General features: G+C 43.0%; 1 protein-coding gene across 4 annotated transcripts in view; it reads right to left on the bottom strand.

Moving 5' to 3' along the window:
- Positions 1 to 23,721, bottom strand: part of IQGAP2 (IQ motif containing GTPase activating protein 2) — a 229,770-nt gene that overhangs the window by 158,154 nt on the left and 47,895 nt on the right. For all 4 annotated transcript variants that reach the window (XM_073344187.2, XM_073344188.1, XM_073344186.1 and 1 more), the window contains one exon: positions 20,773 to 20,872. In XM_073344187.2, coding sequence (XP_073200288.1) covers positions 20,773 to 20,872 — 100 coding nt within the window. Of the gene's footprint in view, positions 1 to 20,772; positions 20,873 to 23,721 lie in introns of those variants that run through there.

Raw genomic sequence — 23,721 nt, forward strand, 5'->3', positions numbered from 1 at the left:
GGCCAACTAACATCTGCCAAATAACGGCTGGCAAGCCAGCTCAGAAACTCAGAGCCACCACAGCTTACTGCTTGCCTGCCCTGGGCCTTCCAGCTGCCCTACTGTCGTGTTCTGGTGTGCAATCCAGACCAGTAAGAGGGTATGCCACTGCCTGCTCGGCAACCCTGGGTACCTTAAATGCTCTTCTGCCTACAGCCCAGACGCCAACAGCCAACAGAGACGCATACAATTCTGTGAGTGAGGTGTACAGCGCACACTAGTTTGGTGCTCGGACCTCAGCCTGCCAACAACGTAACAGCCCCACCCTGGCTTCCACCAGCCTGGGTTTAAAAATTTCAACTCACAAGTGATTCCAACACATCCCCACACCTGAATATCCACAAAAACAGTCTTCCCTGAAGTGGCCAACCCTCTCCTGGAACATTCAGAGGAGTAATAAGGTGTGTTGCTCCTTTAGAGAGGCACACAGCAGCCTGCATTACTGGCATTAACAATCACTTCAATTCATACACTGCACCAGAAAGGTTTAAATTAAAAAAAAAAAAAAAAAGACTGCATTTGAACTCACTTAAAATCTAAGGATAAAAGACCAAATGGATAGAAGCAAATAAAAGAAATACTCTGTCATAGCTAAGACTTAACAAGCTACAGCCTTGGTTCAAAAGAGATTTCTTACCAATCTTTTTTTTTCCCCCAACCATTGCTGATGTTCTCACTCAGGACCTTCCACAGAAGTACAAAGTGCTGGTTTCCCTCTAATTTCTGGGGATTAGGAGGGGAAAAAAAAATAAAACATAAAAAAATCTTTCCCTGCAGGAAAATAATTCCCTCACCCCCCCTTCTGTTGAAGCATCTAGTACTAGCAACTGTCAGCAACAGGATACTGGACTAGACAGGCCAACCATCTGACCCAGTTTGGCAATTCCTACATTTCCTACTCTAACATTCCGCCTTTTGTTTCTCCCATAGGAGCTGAAAAATTATGTTTGGTTTTTCCTACTCCTTGGCTCTCTTGGGAAGGGCTGGTGTTACTGTCCAACATGCTTAGTTTTTTCTAGCCTGCTGTACCCATCCAGATGAGCTATTAACTAATTCTACTGCAAATACAGATATTTCACACCAATTTTAACTGTTGGGAGAGAAGATTCCAAATGATCAGAAAGAAACAGCAGCCATGTGAGAGGCTGGTAAGAAACTTGAGCCAATGTGGCACATGCATGCACACATACCTACCCACTGAAAAGTTATCTGGAAGTCCAAAACATGAAGGCAGACCTACCAACCCTACAAAATTCTTAATACACAATTTCCTCCCCAAACTGCTCTATTATAATTGAAAAGGTTCTTATAAATAGTATGCAAGATGACTTTGTAATCATCAATTATCTACTTGTTAACATCCTTCTGAGTTATGTAAGTGGCACCATAGCATGCACCTAACCAGCTATTAATAACTAACAGTCTTCTAGTAATCAGGTTACAAAAGCACCAGCTATGCAATGCCTTCATAAAAGCTTTAAGGTTCCTCCGGAGAGAGGCTGTTCCTGTACAGCCTTGAAGTAAGCTCAGAGTAAGTCATACATGCACCACCTTCAGAAAATTCTGTTTCAAATGAAACATGGGTATACCTTTTCGACATTAACAAGGGTGGAAAGTATTGAATACCGTTTGCCAAGCAGTTAAATATTAATGGCTTTGAAGTTTAGAGGTATATCTTTAAAAAAAAAATTTATAAACGTATCCCTGACTTGTCAGAAACCAACTGCTGTCAATGGAAAAACTGCACTGTAATTTAGGATTTTTTGTTTAAAGTCTATCAAGATTTCTTGGAGACACTTTAAAGCAATGCCTTTGAGCAATGGTAGCCCGCTACATTCTTTTGAACATATGGTTGCTGGAGTGAGACTTCAAAATATAGGATCATCCCTGGAGCTTGACAACTCACCCCTGATCAAAAATTGTATTAAGTGGAAAAACCTTTAGTTACTGGAGATAATCTGATTTCTTTCTGCACTGAAATAGATTCACCAAAAAATCTTTAACAGTTAAATTTCTAGATTCTCACCCCACTTCAGCAAGGTTTTTAAACATGTGAGTGTTGTTATTGACATGAACTGTGATCATATAGATCATTGTTGCAATCAGGGTCCTATGGTTGCACCAGGTCTTGCACAGGAGGTCAAGTGGGGTGTCTGTGGAAATGTTGTAGTTTGCTGGGTATGATTATGGTGTGTGTGTGTGTATCATTTTTGTATTTGAAGTTATGAATATTGGCTACATACTTGTATCTCAATGTGTTTGATTCTAAGTAGCCAGAGTGAAGCATTTGGTCAGTTTCCTGAGAAAGGACCGTTCTCAGTAAGTGCCCAGTCAAGAAACTCTTAACTGACAATGGACTTTGGGAGCCGCCAATCCACATCTGAGTTTTCCTGGGAACGTTCAAACAAAGCTGAATAATTCATGGACCTGTGACTTGCCCAGGTGGCTATAAACTCCATCTTGTTGCTGTGATTTTGCACAGGAGAACAAAGGGGTCTCGGCCCACAAGGGAACATAAAAGGCCCTGGAAACCCCTCCATTTTGTCTTCAGCTGGCTCCAGAGATGGCCTCTCCACCCCCAGGAGATGCCTGAAAAACTGGAACAAAGGACAGTAACTACAGGGGTGTGAATGATTGCTGGACCCAGACTAGAAAGGAATCCAGTCTGTGAAAAAAGCCTTTTGGAACATCTCTGGGGGTGAGATTGCATTGGTAAATCAGTTTCTTAATGTATTAGGCTTAGACTTGGGTGTTTTGTTTTATTGTGCTTAATAACTTCCTTTGTTCTGTCTGTTATTACTTGGAACCACTTAAATCCTACTTTTTATACTTAATAAAATCACTTTTTGCTCATTAATTAACCCAGAATAAGTAAGTAATACCTGGGGGTGCAAACAGCTGTGCTTATCTCTATCTATGTTATAGAGGGCGATTAATTTATGAGTTTACCCTGTTTAAGCTTTATACAGAGTAAAACGGATTTATTTGGGGTTTGGATCCCATTGGGAGCTGGGTGCTGGAGACAGGAAGACCTGCGAAGCAGTTTTCAGTTAAAGCCTGCAGCTTTGGGGGACGTGGTTCAGACCTGGGTCTGTGTTTGCAGCAGGCTAGTGTGTCTGGCGAAACAAGGCAGGGTTCTGAAGTCCCAAGTTGAAAGGCAAAATGGGCTCAGAGTTAGTCTCAGCACGTCAGGTGACAGTCCCAAGGGGGTCTCTCTGACCAAACCCATCACAGTGAGTAGTTTCACTGCAGTCTATGAGACTACTCCTATACCTAAGCAAGTCCTCATTCATGAAACCAAAAAAAGAGGAGGTTACTCACCCTCTGCAGTAACAGACGTTCTTCAAGATGAGTGTCCCTGTGGGTGCTCCACTCCAGGTGTTGGTGCGTCCCTGAGCCGTCGCTTGTAGATTTTTACAGCAGTACTCGTACGCGTCACGCACGTGCAGAGCCTGCCCCTGCCCCCCACTCTGAGTGTGCCTTAATAGTACACATGTGCAACCGGTCTCCTCAGTTCTTTTTCTACAACAGAGGCTACCCCAACTCCGAAGTAGAGGGGAGGAGGGTGGGTAGTGGAGCACCACAGGGACACGCATCTCGAAGAACGTCAGTTACTGCACAGGGCGAGTAACCTCCTTTTCTTCGAGAGCTGTCCCTGTGGGTGCTCCACTCCAGGTGACTTAAAAGCAGTGCATCTCAAGGAGGTAGGGACTTTGGATTGGGTAGGAATGCAGTAGATAATACAGCTCTGCCTAATAGTTTATCAGAGATAGGGCCTTGAGTAACGGCACAATGCTTAACAAATGTGTGTTCAGAAGTCCAAGTGGCCACTTTACAGATGTCAGCCAGAGGAACTTTGCGTAGAAAAGCCATGGAGGTAGTCACAGATCTAGTGGAGTGAGTTCTGATGCTGGCTGGAGGCGAAACTAACTTTATTTGATAGCACACTCTGATACAGTCAGAAATCCGGTTTGAAAGTCTCTGGGTAGAAATAGGTGTCCCTTTGGAGCGCTCTGCAATGGAGCCCCTCCCTGCCACTTGACATAGAACAAGCATGCAATGTTGTCTGTCATTATCCGAGCATGTTGGTTCTGAATAAATGGGAGGAAGTGACAGCAGGCATTGTGTATGGCTCACAGTTCTAGGATGTTTATGTGTAGGGAGGCTTTGGTGGAAGACCATAGCCCCTGGGCTATGTGGTGGGACATGTGCACTCCCCATCCCAGAGGGATGCATCAGTAGTCAAGAGTGATGGGGAGTCCTGGAGAAAAGGGACTCCTGAGCAGAGGTTGGAGGGAACTGTCCACCATCAGAGGGAATCTGACTCAAGGGTATGGATAGAGGCTTGTTTAGAGCATGTACGTTCAGTCTGTAAACCATGGCCGACCAAGTTTGGAAGCACCTCATGTATAGGCGTGCATTTTTTACCATGAAAGTACACAAGGCCATGTGGCCTAATAGTTGCAGGCAGTCTTGTGTAGTGACCTGGGGACTGTTGCAAAGTTTTGTAACCAGGAGTTTTATGGTGTTGAAACAATCGAGCAGGAGAGATGCTATTCCCATTTGGGAATTGGTGTGCTCCTGTGAACTCCAGTTGTTGGGTAGGAGATAAGGTGGATTTGTTTTTATTTGCAGGCCAAGGGAAAGGAAGCAAGCGACTGTAAGCTGCAGGGATCGAAGAGCTTCATCGAGCGTTGAGGCTTTGAGGAGACAACCATCGAGGTAACGAAATATTATAACCCCGTTTCCTGAGGTGGGTAGTAACCATGCCTAGGAGCTTGGAGAAAACTCGGGCAGTGGTAGAAAGGCCAAAGGGCAACACTCTGTATTGAAAATGTGGTGAACAGAGGGTAAAACAAAGAAAACATCTGTGGGCTGGGTGAATAGTCACATGAAAATAAGAGTCCTGTAAGTCGAGGGCTGAAAACCAAATCACCCTGCTCTAGCACTGGGATTATGGTGGTGAGGGTAACCATTCTGAACTTTTGCTTTTTGATAAATGTGTTTAGCCGCCTGATGTCGAAGATGGGTCGCCATCCCCCGATTTTCTTTTCTGTTAAGAAGTAATGGAAGTAGAAACCTTTCCCTCTGTGTTGTTTGGGCACGATTTTCACTGCCCCCAATTGAAGGAGATGTTGTACTTCTTGGAGGAGCAGTTGCTCATGAGAGGGGTCCCTGAAGAGGGATGGGAAGAGGAAAGGGATAGAATAACCGACTGTGACGACCTCTAAAGCCCACTGGTCGGTGGTAATATTGCGCCATTGATGGGGGAAATGGGCATAGGCGGTGACGGCGTTGAAGTGGGAATATTGTTTTTGATACCCTGAACCAAGACTTCAGATTTGCTTATTGGTCAGAGGGGGTTGAGACGGCGGTGTTGGTATCTGGATCTCTGACACTGCTGTTGCTCATGAGATCTATGGAATTGCTAGGTGTACGTGGGGTAGCAAGGTCGCTGGTATCTATATTGTCATCTTCTGGTCATAGGGGTTTGAATTCCTAGCGACCAGAGAGTTGCCCTGGAGTCCTTCATGGAGTGGAGTATGTCATTTGTGGTGGAGGCGAATAGTTTGTCACTGAACAAGAGATCCTCAATGGTACCCTGGACCTCCCGGGGAAAGGAACAGGACGAGAGCCATGACCCTCGGCACATCACGACTGCTGTGGCAGTGGACCGTGCCACAGTACTGGCCACATCGAGGGCAGCTTGAAGAGCAGTGTGGGAGACTATTTGTCCCTCAGAAACTATGGCTGTAAATTATTGTTTTTCTTCTGGAATGTGATCAATAAAGTCCATGAATTTTTGGATTTTAAACAAAGACTGTGAATGACTAGCCAACTACAAAAGCAGTTTCTCCTCCCTTGGTGTTCACCTCAACTGCTAGAAGAGGGCCTCATCCTCCCTGATTGAACTTAACTCGTCATCCCTAGCCTGATTCTTGCTTCCATATTTATACCTCCCTCTGGAAATTTCCACTACGTGCATCTGATGAAGTGGGTATTCACCCACGAAAGCTTATGTTCCAATACATCTGTTACTCTATAAGGTGCCACAGGTCTCTGCCATTTTTACAGATCCAGACTAACACAGCTACCCTTCTGAGACTTGACATGAATTTATTGTAATTTTTGTGGTCACACTTTTGCTAATTATACAGCTGTTCGAGCAATGCAAAACTGCGATGTGGAAGCAGCATACACCTCATGTCCCAGCAGATCTAATCGCTTACTGTCCTTGTCGGAAGGGGTGGAGCAGGGAAATTGGTGTTTGTTCTTTTGGTTAACTCTGTCTACCAACAGTGAGTTTAGCACTGGGTGAGTAAAAAGGAATTCTAAGCCCTTGGAAGGAATAAAGTATTTTTGGTCCACTCTCTTACAGGTAGTGGATTCTTCCCCCACCCGATGCTTTGATGATCAGTGAAATAAATTAATGTTGACATTTAACTCAGATGCCCATAATATTTTTAAGATCCTTTGAAAGAGAAGGGCAATTCAGGTTTTAGAGCTGCTGTTTCAAGCTTTGGGCAAACCCAGGAAGACATCACTGCATCAGTTACTCACTGTAATCATAACATACTTAACTATACCAGCCTTTTTAAAAAGTTAGAACCAGACTCCGGAGAACAACTGACAGGTCTGTCCATAGCCCCTGACTAGTCCTTCACACCAAGGGAGCGCACCGCACACTTTGGGAAACGCGGGCTTAAAGTTAGGCACATGCATATGACCCAGGGTGTTGAACATATATGAAGAGCATGCTCTGTGCTGTACAATATAGCAGACAACCCAAAGCCCAAGGAGTTTACAATCTTCAGCCCATACCAGGAGCCAGACTCATAGCATACGTCTATGCAGCCCAGGCTCTGAAGCCTAGGGAAGGTGGTGGGCTTCAGAGCCTGAGCTGCAAGTTCAAATAACTGTTTATGCAGCACTTCAAAAAAGAGTGCTAGCATGAGCCTCACTACCCAAGTTTATCAACCCAAACTGAGGCTTGCTCTCGCCGGCTGTGTAGACATACCCACAGCAAGCTATTTGTAAAAACATTAACTGCACTGTAGTAGGATTCTCTCACCCACAACCAATGAACCTATATTTGGAGTACAGCTAACTAGTGGATCTGAACATCTTCTGTAGGGAAGTAAATCCTTGATACCTGTCTAGAAAAGATTTCCAATATTTTATTTATAAGGTCACACCCAATGTTTACCTACATTCCATCTGAGGGCAGTATAGAGCCTTAAAAACTTGTGTTTGTACTAGTTAGTGTGCAACTTATTTTCTTTTCTGGTTCTTAGCCAGTCAGTACTTTGATAAATAATCATCATGTGATACCACTTTGACCTCGAGGAGTTGGGAATAAATATTGAAATGGAATGTCACAGGTATGTGTATTTAGTGACAGCAGATCAAAGTCTGTTTTCCAAGGAGACACAGCAACAAGATTTTTTTTTTTTAAATCAATTTGGTAATGAGACGCTGAACATATCCGAAACACCCCCCCCCCCCCCCCCCGCAACATTTTACTTCAGATCATCAAGGGCTCCAGCAGAATCTCCCAGATAAGTGTCATTACCTTTTAAATTTCAGTGCTTGATATCAAGCTAATAAGAAAGTTGAGACTTCATATTACTGCAGGTTGATCTCAGCAGCAGAGGAAACAGGAGAAGTTAAGTGCCATAAAAAAAGTTTCATTACTTAAAATTCATATAAATTTGTATGTTTTGATCCTTTTTTTAAAAAGGACCCACCATTTTCTCCAGAGAGATGTCATGTATTTTTCTTATCCAACTGCAGAAATTCAGAAAATATATAGTTTCACATCTCTTTTCACATTCTCTGTTTCAGACGTGGACAAAGCTGAAACAAGGGCAAAACTCATCAGATTAATGGCTGCATGAAAATGCTTCCTTATACTGGGGACTTCCTGTTTTCAGGTATATGGCTAAAATCCACAAACCCCAATCATGAATCTAGTCACATTTAACTACAACCAGCCTAGGAAGAACACAGTAGAGGCGGACAACTGAAGTTCTCTCCCACCAAACACGCTCCAAATTAATATTTAGCATCTTTATATCATGTAAGCACAAGCACATTTATTTAAATAAGTTTAAAATTTCAGAATTAAGATCTCCACCATGAAAAGGAGAGGGAAAATGAGTTAAGCCAGGAAGGCCCAGGGGAGGGAGATGTACAACAAGCAAGAGATGTAGTAATTTACACTTAGAAAGCTGACAGTTTTTCACTTAACTACAGTACCCATTAAACCAGGGGTGGGCAAACTATGGCCTGCAGGCCATCAGGGCTTTGGAACCGGCCTGTGGGATTGCCACCCCCGTGGCGCCCCGGGGCTAAAGTTGCCAGCACCACATCCCTACGGCCCCTGGAGGAGGGGGAATGCAGAGGGCTCCGCACACTGCTGTAGCCCGCGGGTACCTCCCCCAAAGCTCCCAGAGGCTGCAGGGACATGGTGCCAGCTGCTTCCAGGAGCAGTGCAGGGCCAGGGCAGGCAGGGAGCCTGCCTTAGCCCCACTGCATGCCACTGTCACCCCGTAGTCGCTCAAGGTGAGCGGCGCTGGGCCGGAGCCCACACCCCGAACCCCTCCTGCCCCTGCCCTGAGCGCCCACTGCATCCTTCCTGTACCTCAACTCCCTGCTCCACATTCATGGCCCTGCATGCAATTTCCCTACCCAGATGTGGCCCTCAGGCCAAAAAAGTTTGCCCACCCCTGCATTAAATACTCCATTGTTTTACTCCTTCAGCTTGCAGGCGAAGTGGCTGTAGGAGGGGATATTCGACATCACCTTTTTTCATGATGGCTAGTAGGCATCTGGTACAATCAGTATTCTCCTCATCTTTCTTAAATGGAGATTAGTTGGAGATTATTAGGCTGTTTTGTAGAGAAAAATATTCCCCTACAACAGATTAGTTTTCTGTAGGTTATATTTAAGGCCCTTTGTTTTCAGTTTATTGATTTTTAATTAAAACTCCTGCATTTTGCAACAGCTGTAACTCAGTAAAAACTGAAGAAAATATAGATTATGTTAAGAAAATCCAATACATCAGGTAGATGTGTTTATGTTAATAAGTTGCCTTGCATTTACACGGTCTCAAAGTAAAATCATGTAGTAGAATCTACACACTTGCATGTATCTACTGTTAATTTCATGAAAGTGTACACTAACAGCATTAAACTGCTTCTAATTTCAATACTCTTAGTTTTCTTTATTAGTTGCTTTCTTCCTGTCCTTCCATTCCCCACTATCAATCTGGATGTTTATCCAGAAAACTGGTGCTAATATTTGCACTGATTTTCATCCGTTTAACTTTTGTAATAAAAACCACTGATAAATTCCGGGGATATTTTAATCCCAATGAAATTTAAAAAAGGGCCTTTGTTAGATTTGCTGTTTTATCACTTGTCCTCCTTCTCGCCCTCTTATCTAAACGGTCTCTTCCCATATTCTCCGCTCTCCCCCAAAAATCCTCTCACTTCCCCTCCCCAGAAAAATCTGACCCTTGTATACTTTTAAGTCATCACACTCTTCCTCCTACTCCCTTCTACCTACTAGGACATTCACATCTCACACACAGGGCTGCTAAATTTTACCCAAAAAGGTATTAAGTTTAGTCATCTTGCTGTTCGATAACATGAGATATGAAAAATGGGGGACAAACTGTGCAGGGGCATTACCCAAGGTGTGAGGCTAAACACCAAGGCAATGCCCACAGACCTTGCTCCTTTCCTATTAGCCTCTGGCTAACGGGGGTCTGAGATCCAAGGCACCCCTTCTCCCTCCCTCCTCCTGTGAGGATTATGTCTTTCCCCCTTTCCACATTGCACCCACAGCTTCCGTACTGCTCAGAAGGGTGGACATGGACATAGGCGCTGACTCCGTGGGTGCTCCAGGATTGGAGCACCCACAGAGAAAAATTAGCAGTGCTTAGCACTCACAGGCAGCCAAGCTCCCCCTTCTCCCCACCTCCTCCCCCATGCCGGTAGCCCTGCTGATCATTCCTCCCTGTCCTTCCCAGCACCTCCCGCCTGCTGTGAACAGCTGTTTCATGGTATGCAGGTTGGCTCTGGGACAGAGGGGGAGGAGCAGGGACAGGGCATGTTTGGGGGAGGGGGCAAATAATAAGTTCTGTTATTCTACCTTTTGTTCAATCTCTGCATTTGGTTCCTTCTTTCAAGCAAGGAAAGAGCCCATGCATGCTTCCAACCCTACTTATCATAATCAGCAATCATCATCAGGTGAGTGATACTGGAGTATCAGTTTCATTAGTGCTCCAAGTTTACAAAATGCTCCAATGAAAACTGACATGTATCACAGCAATTTCAGTCACCTGCAGCTTGACAAAACTACATGCTGGAACAGTCTGCAAACATCACTGCTTTGGTTTATACTTACTTCACATTTGGATTATTGTTTTTAAAGAGGACAGAAGCTTAGATGCCACAGTTGGTGCCTGAATGCACCAGGGTTGCCAAACACCCAGTTTTCGACCAGAACACACAGTCTAAAAGGGTCCTTGGCAGCGCTGGTCAGCATTGCGGACCAAGGCACTAAAAAAGTCCAGTCAGCAGGGCAAAGGCAGGCTTCCTGCCTGCCTTGGGTCCGAGCAACTCCCAGAAGCGGACGGCACATCCAGCTCCTAGGCACAGGGGCAACTATGGGGGCTTGGTGCACTGCTCCGAGCACCGGCTCTGCAGCTGCCATTGGCCAGGAACCATGGCCAATGGAGCTGCAGGGGTGGTGCCTGTGGGCATAGGGAGCACGCAGAGCTCCTGTATCCACCCCATGCCTAGCTCATGCCAGCTGTTTCCAGGAGCTGCCTGAGGTAAGCACTGCCTGGCCAGAGCATGCAACCCACACCTCCTCCCACCCTCCAACCTCCTGCCCCAGATCTGACCCCCTCCTGCACCTCAAGCCACTCATCCCCAACCCCACCCCATCTCCCACACCCCAACCCCCTGCCCCAGCCGAGTGAAAATGAGCAAGTGAGAGAGGGTGTGGGAGAGCGAGCGATGGGGGGGGGGGGGAGAGGGAGGAGATAGAGTGAGCAGGGGGCAGGGCCTTGGAGAAGGGGCGGGGCAGGGGTGTTTTGTTTTGTGTGACCAGAAAGTTGACAACCCTAAAATACTCACTACTGGAGTTAATTCCCAACCAGGGTTTGAAAAGTATCTGCATTGAACTTCACACTGTACTCTTCCATCCTCAGAGGAAGAGGGGTTACTCTACCACAGGCACCTTACTTCTAGTCAGGAATGGGATAGGAACATCAAATACTACACCCTCATTGCTCAGAGGTTCCCCCCGCCCTCCCCCCCCCCAGACCAGAGCACACATGCTATTACCTAGCAAGGCCTTGTAACCAAGAGGGTTACAAGAGAGCAAATATCTGAAGTCAGGTCTTCCAAATTACAGTACAAAACATTACAACTGGGCCACTGAGGCATTCTAATATACACTACTTTGTACCTACTGTAGCCTTCAATCTCTAAGCCACATAATAAAAATCTAATACTTTGTACTGAAGGGCATGCTAGCTATTTTTGGATGTTACTGTAGAAGAAGTACTTTAACAATAGAATTCTCCATAAACCGTGAGATGAACCTGTAAGTGATTCCATAGTAAAGACTCATTTGTCAGCACTCCTAGTTTCAAATGGATTAAAGTAGAAAGAGTCACTCCTCCAGCTTGTTACAGAGCCTCCTATTTATAATAATGTAAGTCTTTGCCACCAAGCCAGGAACTATCAGCTATTACAAAATGTGTGAAAGCCCTTTTAAAAAAAAGGCCCAGGTACAATAAGTATCTGAAATTAAAAAAAAGTGTCCTTTAAAAGTACTATATGCAGTTGAGATACTTATGTTAGCTAGTCTGTTGTTCCACAGCTATCTCTATGGTCTGTTCTAAAACAGGGGGGGGGAGCATGGACTGTTATAGAAGGGATAAAGGAGAGAAGATAGATACAGATTTGATTCCCCCACCCAGGTCTTAGCCGTCTGTATACTAATGCGAGAAGTATGGGGAATAAGCAGGAAGAACTCTGAATGCTAGTAAATAAACACAACTATGACATAGTTGGCATCACAGAGACCTGGTGGGACAATACGCATGACTGGAATATTGGTATGGAAGGATACAGCTTGCTCAGGAAGGACAGGCAGGGAAAAAAGGGAGGAGGTGTTCCCTTATATATTAAAAATATATACACTTGGACTGAGGTTGAGATGGAAATAGGAGACAGACTTCTTGAAAGTCTCTAGGTAAGGATAAAAGGGGTAAAAAAACCAAGGGTGATGTCATGGTAGGAATCTACTACAGACCACCAAACCAGGAAGAAGTGGATGAGGCTTTTTTTTTTTTTTTAAAAACAAAATCATCCAGAGCACAGGAATTGGTGGTGATGGGCGACGTCAATTACTCAGACATCTGTTGGGAGAAACACAGCAGGGCACAGATTATCCAACACGTTCTTGGAATGTAGTGGAGACAATTTATTTCAGAAGGTGGAGAAAGACACTAGGGGAGATGCTGTTCTAGATTTAATTTTGACGAATAGGAAGGAACTGGTTGAGAATTTGAAAGTAGAAGGCAGCTTGGGTGAAAGTGATCATGAAATGGTAGCATTCTCCCTCCTACCATCCTTTAGAATCATGAACAGCACAATAAAGACAATGGATTTCAAGAAGACAGACTTCAGCAAACTCAGGGAGTTGGTAGGTAAAATCCCCTAGGAAGCAAGTCTAAGGGGAAAAACAATTGAAGACAGTTGGCAGTTTTTCAGAGAGACATTATTAAGGGCATAACAGCAAACTATCCCACTGCATAGGAAAGCTAGGAAGTATGGCAAGAGACCACCCTGGCTTAACCAGGAGATCGTCAGTGATCTAAAAAATCAAAAGTCCTACAAAAAGTGAAAACTAGGTCAAATTACAAAGAATGAATATAAACAAATACAGTATGTAGGGACAAAATTAGGAAGGCCAAGGCACAAAATGAGATCAAACTAGCTAGACACAAAGGGTAACAAGAAAATTTGCTTCTAATGTATTTGTAGAATGAGGAACACCAAGGACAGGGTAGGCCTTTTACTCAATGGGGGAGGGCGGGGGGGGGAGGGGAGAAACAATAACAGAAAATGTGGAAATAGGAGAGGTGCTTAATGACTTTTGTTTGACATTTAACATGGTGAATACCAGTGAAAGTGAGGTAGGATCAGAAGAGGCTAAAATTGGGAAAGAACAAGTTAAAAATTACTTAGACAAATTAGAGGTCTTCAAGTCACCAGGGTCTGATGACATGCATCCTACAATACTCAAGAAGCTGACTGAAGAGATATCTGAGCCATTAGTGATTATCTATGAGAAGTCATGAAATACGGGAGAGATTCCAGAAGACTGGAAAAGGGCAAATATAGTGCCCATCTATAAAAAGGGAAATAAGGACAACCGAGGGAATTACAGACCAGTCAGCTTAATTTCTGTACCCAGATATATAATAGAACAAATTAAACAATCAATTTGCAAACATCTAGAAGATAATAAGGTGATAAGTAAACAGTCATCATGGATTTGTCGTCAAGAACAAGTTGTGTCAAATCAACCTGATAGCTTTCTTTGACAGGGTAACAAGCCTTGTGGATAGGGGGAAGCAGTAGACATGGTAGATCTTGACTTTAGTAAAACTTTTGATACTGTCATCTTGCATGACCTTCTCATAAACAAACTAAGGAAATGCAACCTGGATGGAGCTACTATAAAGGTGGGTGCAAAATCATTCCCACAGAGTAATCATCAGTGGTTCACAGTTATGCTGGAAGGATGTAATGAGTGGGGTCCTGCAGGGATCAGTTCTGAGTCCGCTTCTGTTCAATATCTTCAGTGATTTAGATAATGGCATAGACTACACTTATAAAGTTTGGACTACACCAAGCTGAAAGGGGTTGTCAGTGCTTTGGCAAATAGGATTAAAATTCAAAATGATCTGGAGAAACAGCCCAAAGTAAATAGGATGAAATTGAATAAGGACAAATGCAAAGTACTCCACTTAGGAAGGAACAATCAGTTGCACATGTACAAAATGGGAAACGATTGCTTAGGAAGGAGTGCTGCGGAACAGAATCTGGGGGTCATAGTTGACCACAAGCTAAATATGAGTCACTGTAACACTGTTGCCCCAAGCGAACATCATTCTGGGATGTATTAGCAGGAATGCTGTAAGCAAGACACGAGAGGTAATTCTTCCACTCTGCTCTGCGGTGATTAGACCTCAACTGGACTATTGTGTCCAGTTCTGGGTGCCACATTTCAGGAAGGATGTGGATAAATAGAAGAAAATCCAGAGAAGAGCAAAAAAATGATTAAAGGTCTAGGAAACATGACCTATGATGGAAGATTGAAAAATCTGAGTTTGTTTAGTCTGGAAAAGAGAAGACTGAGGGGGGACATGATATCAGTTTTCAAAGTATATAAAAGGTTGTTACAAGGAGGAGGGAGAAAATTTTTTTCTTAACCTCTGTGGATAGGACAAGAAGCAATGGGCTTAAAATTGCAGCAAGGGAGGTTTAGGTTGGACATTAGGAAAAGCTTCCCAACTGTTGGGATGATTAAGCCCTGGAATAAACTGCCTAGGTAGGTTGTGAAATCTCCATCACTGGAGATTAAGAGCAGGTTAGACAAACACCTGTCAGGAATGGTCTAGAGAATACTTAGTCCTGCCATGAGGCAGGGGACTGGACTAGATAACCTCAAGACCCCTTCCAGTCCTATCATTTTGTGTGTTTAACTTTAAATCCTTATAAAAATCCAAGCTTAGAGCTGCTTAAATCACCTTTGTGTAGGACTTATTCACACCCATTCTCAAGCGTCAAAAGTCAACGAGTATAGACGTTGGTTTCCATAGCACTCCATTAATGTGGATTTTCAATAACTTTTGGAACATGGGGGAAGTTCCAGAAGACTGCTAATGTTGTGTCAATATTTAAGAGTAAATTGAATGACCCAGATAATTATAGGCATACCAATTTGACACCAATCCCCCCCAAAAAATGGAGGGGCTGATATGGGTCTATTAATGAAGAATTAAAGAAAGGTAGTATAATTAATGTCAAATCAACATGGGCCTATGGAAAAACAGATCCAGTCTAAGTTGAGGGTTTTGGTTTTTTTTAAAAAAGTGATTACAAGCTTGGTTGATAAAAGTAATAGTGGTATAATATACTTAGTCCTCTGTAAGGTATTTGACTTCATACTGCACGATATTTTGATGAAAATCTAGAATGATACAAAAATTAGCATTGCACATAAATGTATGTGTTAAAAACTGGCTAAGTGATGGCCTCAACATGCAGTTTTAGATGGTGAATCGTTCTCAAGCAAGTGTATTTATAGTGGGGTCCCCAAGGGATTGCTTTTTGGCCCTAGGCTATTTAACATTTTTATCAAACCTGTAAGAAATCATATTTTTATCAGTGGTCATTAAGATGAGACCACAAAGAGGACAAGACAGATCAACTGATACAGAGCAATCTGGATCGCTTGGTCAACTGGGCATAAGCAAACAGTATGTATTTCAGTACTGCCAAATGTGAAGACAAATCTAGGAAGAATGCAGGCCATATTTAGTGAGTGGGAGACTCTATCCTGGGAAGCAGTGACTCTGAACAAGACTTGGTTGGGGGAGGGGGTGGCATCGGGGTTTGGTAGTTGAACATGAGCACCCAATATGATGCTGTGGCCAAAAAGGGCCATCACAATCCTTAGATGCATAAATAAGGGAATCCCTAGGAGGACAGGGAGGATGTTACCTCTATTTAGCACTGGTGCAACTGCTGCTGCAATATGGTGCCTAGTTTTGGTGTCTACAATTCAAGGGTGTTGATAAATTGGAGAGGGTTCAGAGAAGAGCCATGAGAACGATTAAAGGATTAGAAAAGGATGCTTTATAGTGATGAATTGAACAGATTAAGCCCCTTGACTCCAACAAACAGAAGAGGAAGAGGTGACTTGATCAGTTTGTATATATGTAAGGAACAAATATTTGATAATGGGCTCTTCAGTCAAGCAGGCAGAAGCATAACACGATGCAATGGCTAGAAGCTAGATAAATTTGGATGGGAAATAAGGCGTATCAAAAAAGTTAAGAGCAAGTGGAAGTGACATACCAGCAAGGGGTTGTGATGGATTCTTAGTCACTGGCAATTTTTAAATCAACATTTAATTAAAGGATATCTTTGGGGGTGTTTTTTTTCCTCCCCCTTTCTGAAGGCAGAAATTAGTTCAAGGAAATTCTATAGTCTGAGGTTCTGCATGACAAGCCAAATAATCACACCATTAGCTTATGCCTGAACCAGTTAAGCACTTCAGTGCTTGACCTTTTAAGTACTAAACTGTGTACATTTTTACACTGCTGCTTTGCTGACTGATCCAGCCACGGTCATAAAGGACCATTTCATATCCAACTTAAAGTTATACTATGCATGAGAGTTGGAGAGAGTTACACTTGAGAATCTGGGTTCCCTCTAACAGGAGAGGCGGCAAAAGCCCTGAACACCAAAAACCTCAACTATCTTGAATAGAAACACTTCCAAACTAACTATTCTCCTACACCTGCAAAACTCCGGGGGGGGGGGGGGGGGGGGCGGGGAAGTCTGCCTATCTCGCAGTGGACAATAACTCACAGGAATATCTTGTTCCTATTAAAATTGGACGAGACTGAGGAAGCAAAAACAAGGCTTAAAGTTGCTCCCAGAGATCCATTTTAACAACGTAATTACAACAGATACCTCCATAATGAAATACATCAGTTTGACAGAGAAGCAGAAATTGTAATAAAATACAGATGCTATGGATTAAACTCAGCCCTAGCATAAGTGGGTGTAATTTCCATCAAGTCAATCAGAGCTGTACCATCTTGTTCTATGGACAAGTTCATCCCCACAGCCAACCATGCTAGCATACATTGAGTTTGTAATAAGCAACTAGCATACCACAATTTCAAGTGACAGCTACCAAAACTCAAATCTATGTTACGGTCCAGAAGGACAGTTATTGCACACAGCTCTGTGGAAAGACCAGCAAAAATGAAAGCCAAGTGGATGGGGGGGGGGGGAGGGAAGGGAGCAGGGTGTATGAAATTCTAGGTATTACAAGGATACCACCATGAAATACTCTTTGGAAGAGTTTCTCTCACTATTTCAATTAACTTCACCCAATTAAAAAGCGTACAGCACAATTTCTTATAACACTTTGCAGGACAAGACTAGCATGTTTACTGAGAAATGTTATGATACAGATACTGCTCTTTATGTATAGTAGCTTAATACTAATCTGAAGCATACAGTATTTTACTGTAGGATTTTTAAAACTCACTGAGGAAACCTTTCTGCTTCCTCTCACGTGTGCTTCCATTCTACACACCCATGCTACACTGCATAGAGGAGAAAGATTGAAGTCTGACAGCTTTAATCTCAATTTTATTGCTTTGATAAATTTTAGACACTTGAGAATATTAATTTAACACTGTGGAAAAATATTTTCGTTACATCATTTCCATGTGGCTGACATTTTGAGGACAAATGGTTCAATTCACAAATTTTATGATTTACATTTGCCATTAGCAGGTGGCAGCTTTTTTTGGTAGTATAACGCAATGGAACAAACAAGTTTTGACTATCAAATATAACGCCCTGTGCAAACCCTGCTGATCTCTGTAGACATTCCAAGTCTGCTGATTATATTTAAAAGCAATTTCCTATTTTGTTACTCATGTAGCATAGGGACACTGTACCTCAGTACAGGAAGGCACTATTTACAGAAGTACAGAAAAAAAAACAACAAGAGATTCCTCTTTCAGGTTCAACACAGGAGGATTTCTCAAAGCTGCGGTAGAGAAAGTAAGCATGAAAACAATTTTTTAAAAGTGTCTGACGGTACACATTCTTCACCTTTTAATTAACTCTGGCATTTTGAAACACACAGCTGTTAGGACACAACATTTTGATTATAAACAGCGCAGAAAGACTGGACCACATTGCTAGAAAAGAAAACACACTGCTCCAGCACTGCATAACTCCTTGATATACCAACAGCCATGTCGTGGCCCAAATCTTTTAGGCACTGACACTTTTACTAAGCCCTTCAGAACAGGCCAAAATAGCATATGTTGTATTTGCACAATACCACTCCTTAATTGCAGCAGAGCATTTGCTATTGTTTCTGGAGCTGCAGAGAAGCAGCAGTAAAATTGTCCTCCCGGTATCTGAACTATAGCCCTACCTTTAAACCAATCTTTACTGCTCTGTAACAGTGGCTGAGCATGTGTGTTGGTTCTCAGACAACTGTTATTTAGTTATACGAAGTGTGAACACTTATTTTTCCACCTCCGCAAAAATTCTTCATAGACTGACAAGACAAAGATCTACTTTCAATAATGTCCTAATGCTGAAAAATACTAGCATTCAAGTTCCTCCCCCCGAAAATAAAAGCAAAGTTTGCAACGGAAAACATGGACTCAAAAGATCCAGAGCAGAGTGATCTTGTACATTCAGTAAGGGAAAGAGTCATTTCCCCCCCTTTCATGGTAATTTCTGGATCATTTACTTTGCAGGACTTTGAGAACTGACTCTGGGCTCCATGACAGCAGCAAAGACTTTACTGAAGATGCAACTGGTGCACACACGCATACAACCCAGACTGGAAACACCCTATTTGGGTTAAGGCTTGAATTCTGTTGCCATTGCGTCTGCCGCTCTTCCACTGTTTTGTTGCTAGAGGGCTGCACCCTTACCAGTCTCTCTGGTAATAGGCTGTCGCAGGCATTTCAAAGGGTAGCTCTACACTTACAGCTGCGTATAGCACACAGACACTGCATGTCCAGCGAGCATGGGTATAGGCAGGAGAGTGTAGCTGGTGGGGCACTGCTTTGGGGAGTAAAGTACAGACAAGCCAGAACCCTAGCGTATATACCCCATATGGCTCGCTACATGCTCAAGCAGTGCTTTCTACATCGACACCGATACTTTTAGCAGTGTAATATTCTGCTGCCAGAACCCTTTCCCACTGCAGTGAAGGACTTGGGCAGCAGTGAAAGACTCCAGCAGCGAGAGGCAGAAGGGAGAGGCTCCCCACTGTTGGAGCCTTTCCTCACTGCCTCCTCCCACCACAACCTCTCAATGCCACCTGTAGCTTATACGCTGAAGTGTGAACACAGCCTGCCTTTCACTGCAGCATGCAGCAGTGGCGTGCAGGGTATGCGTAGCAAGGTTAGAAGAGGCCAGAGACTGCTGTCCTGCACCCTGTGATCAGCAGAGGTCACTCTGCCCCATTTGCTGTGGTTCATTGGACTTTTATTTTCTGTTAGAGGCTGCTAGGTTGTGCTCCAGAACCTAAGGTTCCATTTCAGCCTTATTTGTGCAAGGAGAACGTCAAAACGTGAGCCGAGCGTGAACAGATGCAGACATGTCACCACTATTTCACTACTAATTTTAAGCTATAGATGGAAAAGAAACAACTCTGGCTCAAAGAGAGGGAGGTGAGGAATGAGACAGCTAGAGTGCACTGCAGTTAGTGCAGCAGCATAACGAAGGGGATGTTGAATGAGGAAGGGCAGGAGCCTTTAGGACAAGGTAAGTCATAACAATGTCTCCAGTGCAAGATAATTGGCAGTTGTATACCGTGTTACAGCCATGCTGGTCCTAGGATATTGGAAAGACAAGGTGGTTGAAGTAATCTCTCTTATTAGACCAACTTGAGGAATAGTTCTGTGTAAACTCAAAAACTTCTCTCCCTCAGTTGGTCCAATAAAGATATTACCTCACCCGCCTTGTCTCTCTAATTGGCCGTTGACTCCCGGCAAAAAAAGAGATACAAGTGTAAGTGTCAATTAAGATTAGAGAGGGGGACATTTCAGGAGACAAACTTTTAAAAAAATTTGAAGTTTTAAAAATTGTTTCTAGGGAGAAACACTGAATCTTAGTCTCAATATGCTGTATGCGTAGAATATTTCTATTCTTTTAAAGCTAGAAAAAAAATCAGAAAAAGTTTAAATCATCTAGAAATCTTTTTTGTATACAGGAGAATAAAAACATCCAAGAGAATCTCCTTTCCTCACACACAGATGATTCTATCCTGAGAAAAGCACAAAAAGGGAAGAGACCCTTATGGAGCTATCAGAAAGGCAACACAGCAGCAGAACGAGCCTCTTAGATATCAACTTTTACATGAAGAGTAGTCATTAAGTGTTAAAATGCTTTTATTCATGACATTAAGTACCACATCATGCTACTCCATCAGCAGGTGATTTTGCCACCTTCCCTTGTCCCCCCAGTCCAATAATGATAAGAGTGGTCTACTGCTGGTTTAAGAATCAAGCACAAACTGCATTCTATGTTTGTATGTTGTTCATAAAACCCTTTGGTCTATGCAGGCAGTACTCCACAGTTGGATTTCAGTGCCCATTGCTTGTGTTAATTTAAAATTACCACTAGTTTCTGAAGATTATTATTTCTACTTCATAAAAAGCTACTATTATCTGGCTGAATTATAAAAGCCACCCTTCACCACAAGATTCTTGGTATTATTTAAGATTCTATAAAATTTCAAGATCAGTGACTAAATAAGACTGAGTCATTCAGGAAAATTTTTCAGAGCTATAATCTTGAGATGGCAACAAATTAAAATTCAGTATTGGAGATTTTTTAGAGTATATTTTGATTTATTTACCTTTTTGCTTCCTCTAGATGGCATAAATACTCATAAGCAATGTTTTGACGCCTCCGCTCATCCATTTCTTCTGCTGAAAGCCTTTCATCATCCACAATAGCTGTAAAAAGAAAAATAGGTCAAATTATAAAGGATTAGAGGTGACCCACAACGCAATTTTACTTAAAAAAACAAAAACAAAAAACAAAAAAACTTCTGCAGTTGAGAAAATGCTCTTTATAGGACTTCACTGAGAAACATTTGCCAAATACAGAAGTACTCTTACCACACCAAATAAAAAAGATTAAACAGTGTTACAACTATAACATCTTAAGATCTAAGTTTTATAAAAGTATTGGGGAAATTTCCTCCAACACTCTTCCATGCACCACATTCAGTATCTGAACATACACACTTTCCCCGCTTTGATTAGCTTCTTCGTACTATTTATCTGAGGGGGCATGCAGAGTTCAATTATTCCCCCCCACCACCTTTTTTAATAAGTGGAGGGAAGACAAACACCCCAACAACCACTTTTTCAGGCAAATATTAAGATAACAGGCAATAGGCCTAACTGGGTTGTTCCTTACTCCATTATATACAATCCCCATCACCAACCTCCCTCTTTTGTAAAAATTCAAGTCCTTACCATCAAAGGACAACTTCGCCAGTATATGTGGGTACAGTTACCAAGATTGCATGGATAATTTCCTGCATAGTCTTCTGAAAATTTAGGTCTACAGCTTCTATGGCATTAAACTTCGCCAAAAATTGTAAGTCTTGCAATTACATTCTGCCTACTAAAAACCAAAAACCCAACCGCCCCCCATAACTAACAAAACTGTGCCAGTCACCACACTTATCTGCTTGGACGTTATTCCTCACCACCAGCCTTTGATCTATTTGTATCTTTTGGATTGTAAGGCCGCTGGAGTGGGGACTTGCAGTTTATTCAGCACCCAGCACAACATGCCTCCAATCATGGCCATTACCCTGGCATAAGTAATTAATTCCCCCCCTGTGCAGTCTCCACTAGAGAAGGTAACCTCCATTTCAGTTCTAAAACCTGCAGTTGGGGTAGTATGGCTATGTCTTGTCAAGAAGTTCAGACGCACCCCAGAGATGGTTGCATTTTTGTGTGGGTAAAATTAGCTCTAGAGTTTGCAAGAGCACTTAGGATGAAAAACACTACACAAGATAGTGGATAGAAAATTCTGTATTAGTAAAATTTTTCACTTCTCGATCAGCCATTAGTGCAGCAAGCACACTGCCCAAGCCAGAAAAATAAGAAAATTAAACCATAGTAAATAGGGCTGTCAAGCGATTAAAAAGACTGAACTGTGATTAATCGTGCTGTTAAACAATACCATTTATTTTAAATATTTGATGTTTTCTACATTTTCAAATATATTGATTTCAATTACAACAGAGTATATACAGTGCTCACTTTATATTTTGATTACAAATATTTGCACTGTAAAAAATAGTATTTTTCAATTCACTTGATACAAGTACTCTTGTGCAATCTCTATCATGAAAGTTGAACTTACAAAATGTAGAATTATGTCCAAAAAAAATAACTGCACTCAAAAAGTAAACAGTGTCAAACTTTAGAGCCTACAAAGTCCTACTTCTTGTTCAGCCAATTGCTCAGACAAAACAAGTTTGTTTACATGTGCAGGAGACACTGCTGCCTGCTTTTTATTTACAATATCACCTGAAAGTGAGAACAGGTGTTCGCAAGGCACAGTTGTAACTGGCGTCACAAGATATTTACGTGCCAAATGCGCTAAAGATTCACATGTCCCTTCATGCTTCAACCACCATTCCGGAGGACACGTATCCCTGCCAATGATGGGTTCTGCTCGATAACGATCCAAAGCAGAGCGGACCGACGCATGTTCATCTTTATCATCTGAGTCAGATGCCACCAGCAGAAGGTTGGTTTTCTTTTTTGGTGGTTCAGGTTCTATAGTTTCCGCATTGGTGTGTTTCTCTTTTAAGAGTTCTGAAAGCATGCTCCACACCTCGCCCCACTCAGATTTTGGATAACATTTCATATTCTTAAACATTGGGTCAAGTGCTGTAGCTATTTTTAGAAATCTCACATTTCTTTGCATTTTGTCAAATCTGCAGTGAAAGTGTTCTTAAAACGAATATGTGCTGGGTCATAATCCAAGACTGCTAGAACATGAAATATATGGCACAATACGGGTAAAACAGAACAGTAGACATACAAATCTCCCCCAAGGAGTTCAGTCACAAATTTAATTAACCCACTTTTTTAATGAGCATCATCAGCATGGAAGCATGTCATCTGGAATGGTAGCCAAAGCATGAAGGGGGCATATGAATGTTTAGATTATCTGGCACGTAAATACCTTGCAATGCTGGCTACAGAAGTGCCACTTGAACACCTGTTCTCACTTTCAGGTGACATTGTAAATAAGCAGGCAGCAGTATCCCCCCATAAATGTAGACAAAATAGTTTGTCTTAGCGTTTGGCTGAACAATAAGTGGCCCACCTCTGAGTCAGTCCCAACTACGGCCCGCAGACCACATCCGGCCTGCAGGACCATCCAGCCTGGCCCCTGAGCTCCAGCTGGGGAGGCTCACCCCTGGCCCCTCCCTCGCTGTCCCCCCCTTCCCCCGCAGCCTGAGCGCGCCACACCGCCAGCGCTCTGGCCCGCCGCTCTTGCCAGGTGGTGCGGCAGACTCCGGCATGGTAAAGGGGCGGGGAGCAGGGGGTCCTGGGGGGAGGGTGTCCCAGGAGGCAGTTAGGGGGTGGGAAATGGGAGGGAGCAGATAGGGGACAGGGACCAGGCTGTTTGGGGAGGCACAGCCTTCCCTACCTGGCCCTCCATAGAGTTTTGCAACCCCGATGTGGCCCTCGGGCCAAAAAGTTTGCCCACCCCTGGATTGACTGGATTTGTAGGCTCTAAAGTTTTACATTGTTTTGTTTTTGAGTGC

Source organism: Lepidochelys kempii, chromosome 5 (genome assembly GCF_965140285.1).
Source record: "Lepidochelys kempii isolate rLepKem1 chromosome 5, rLepKem1.hap1, whole genome shotgun sequence".
Lineage (NCBI taxonomy): Eukaryota > Metazoa > Chordata > Testudines > Cheloniidae > Lepidochelys > Lepidochelys kempii.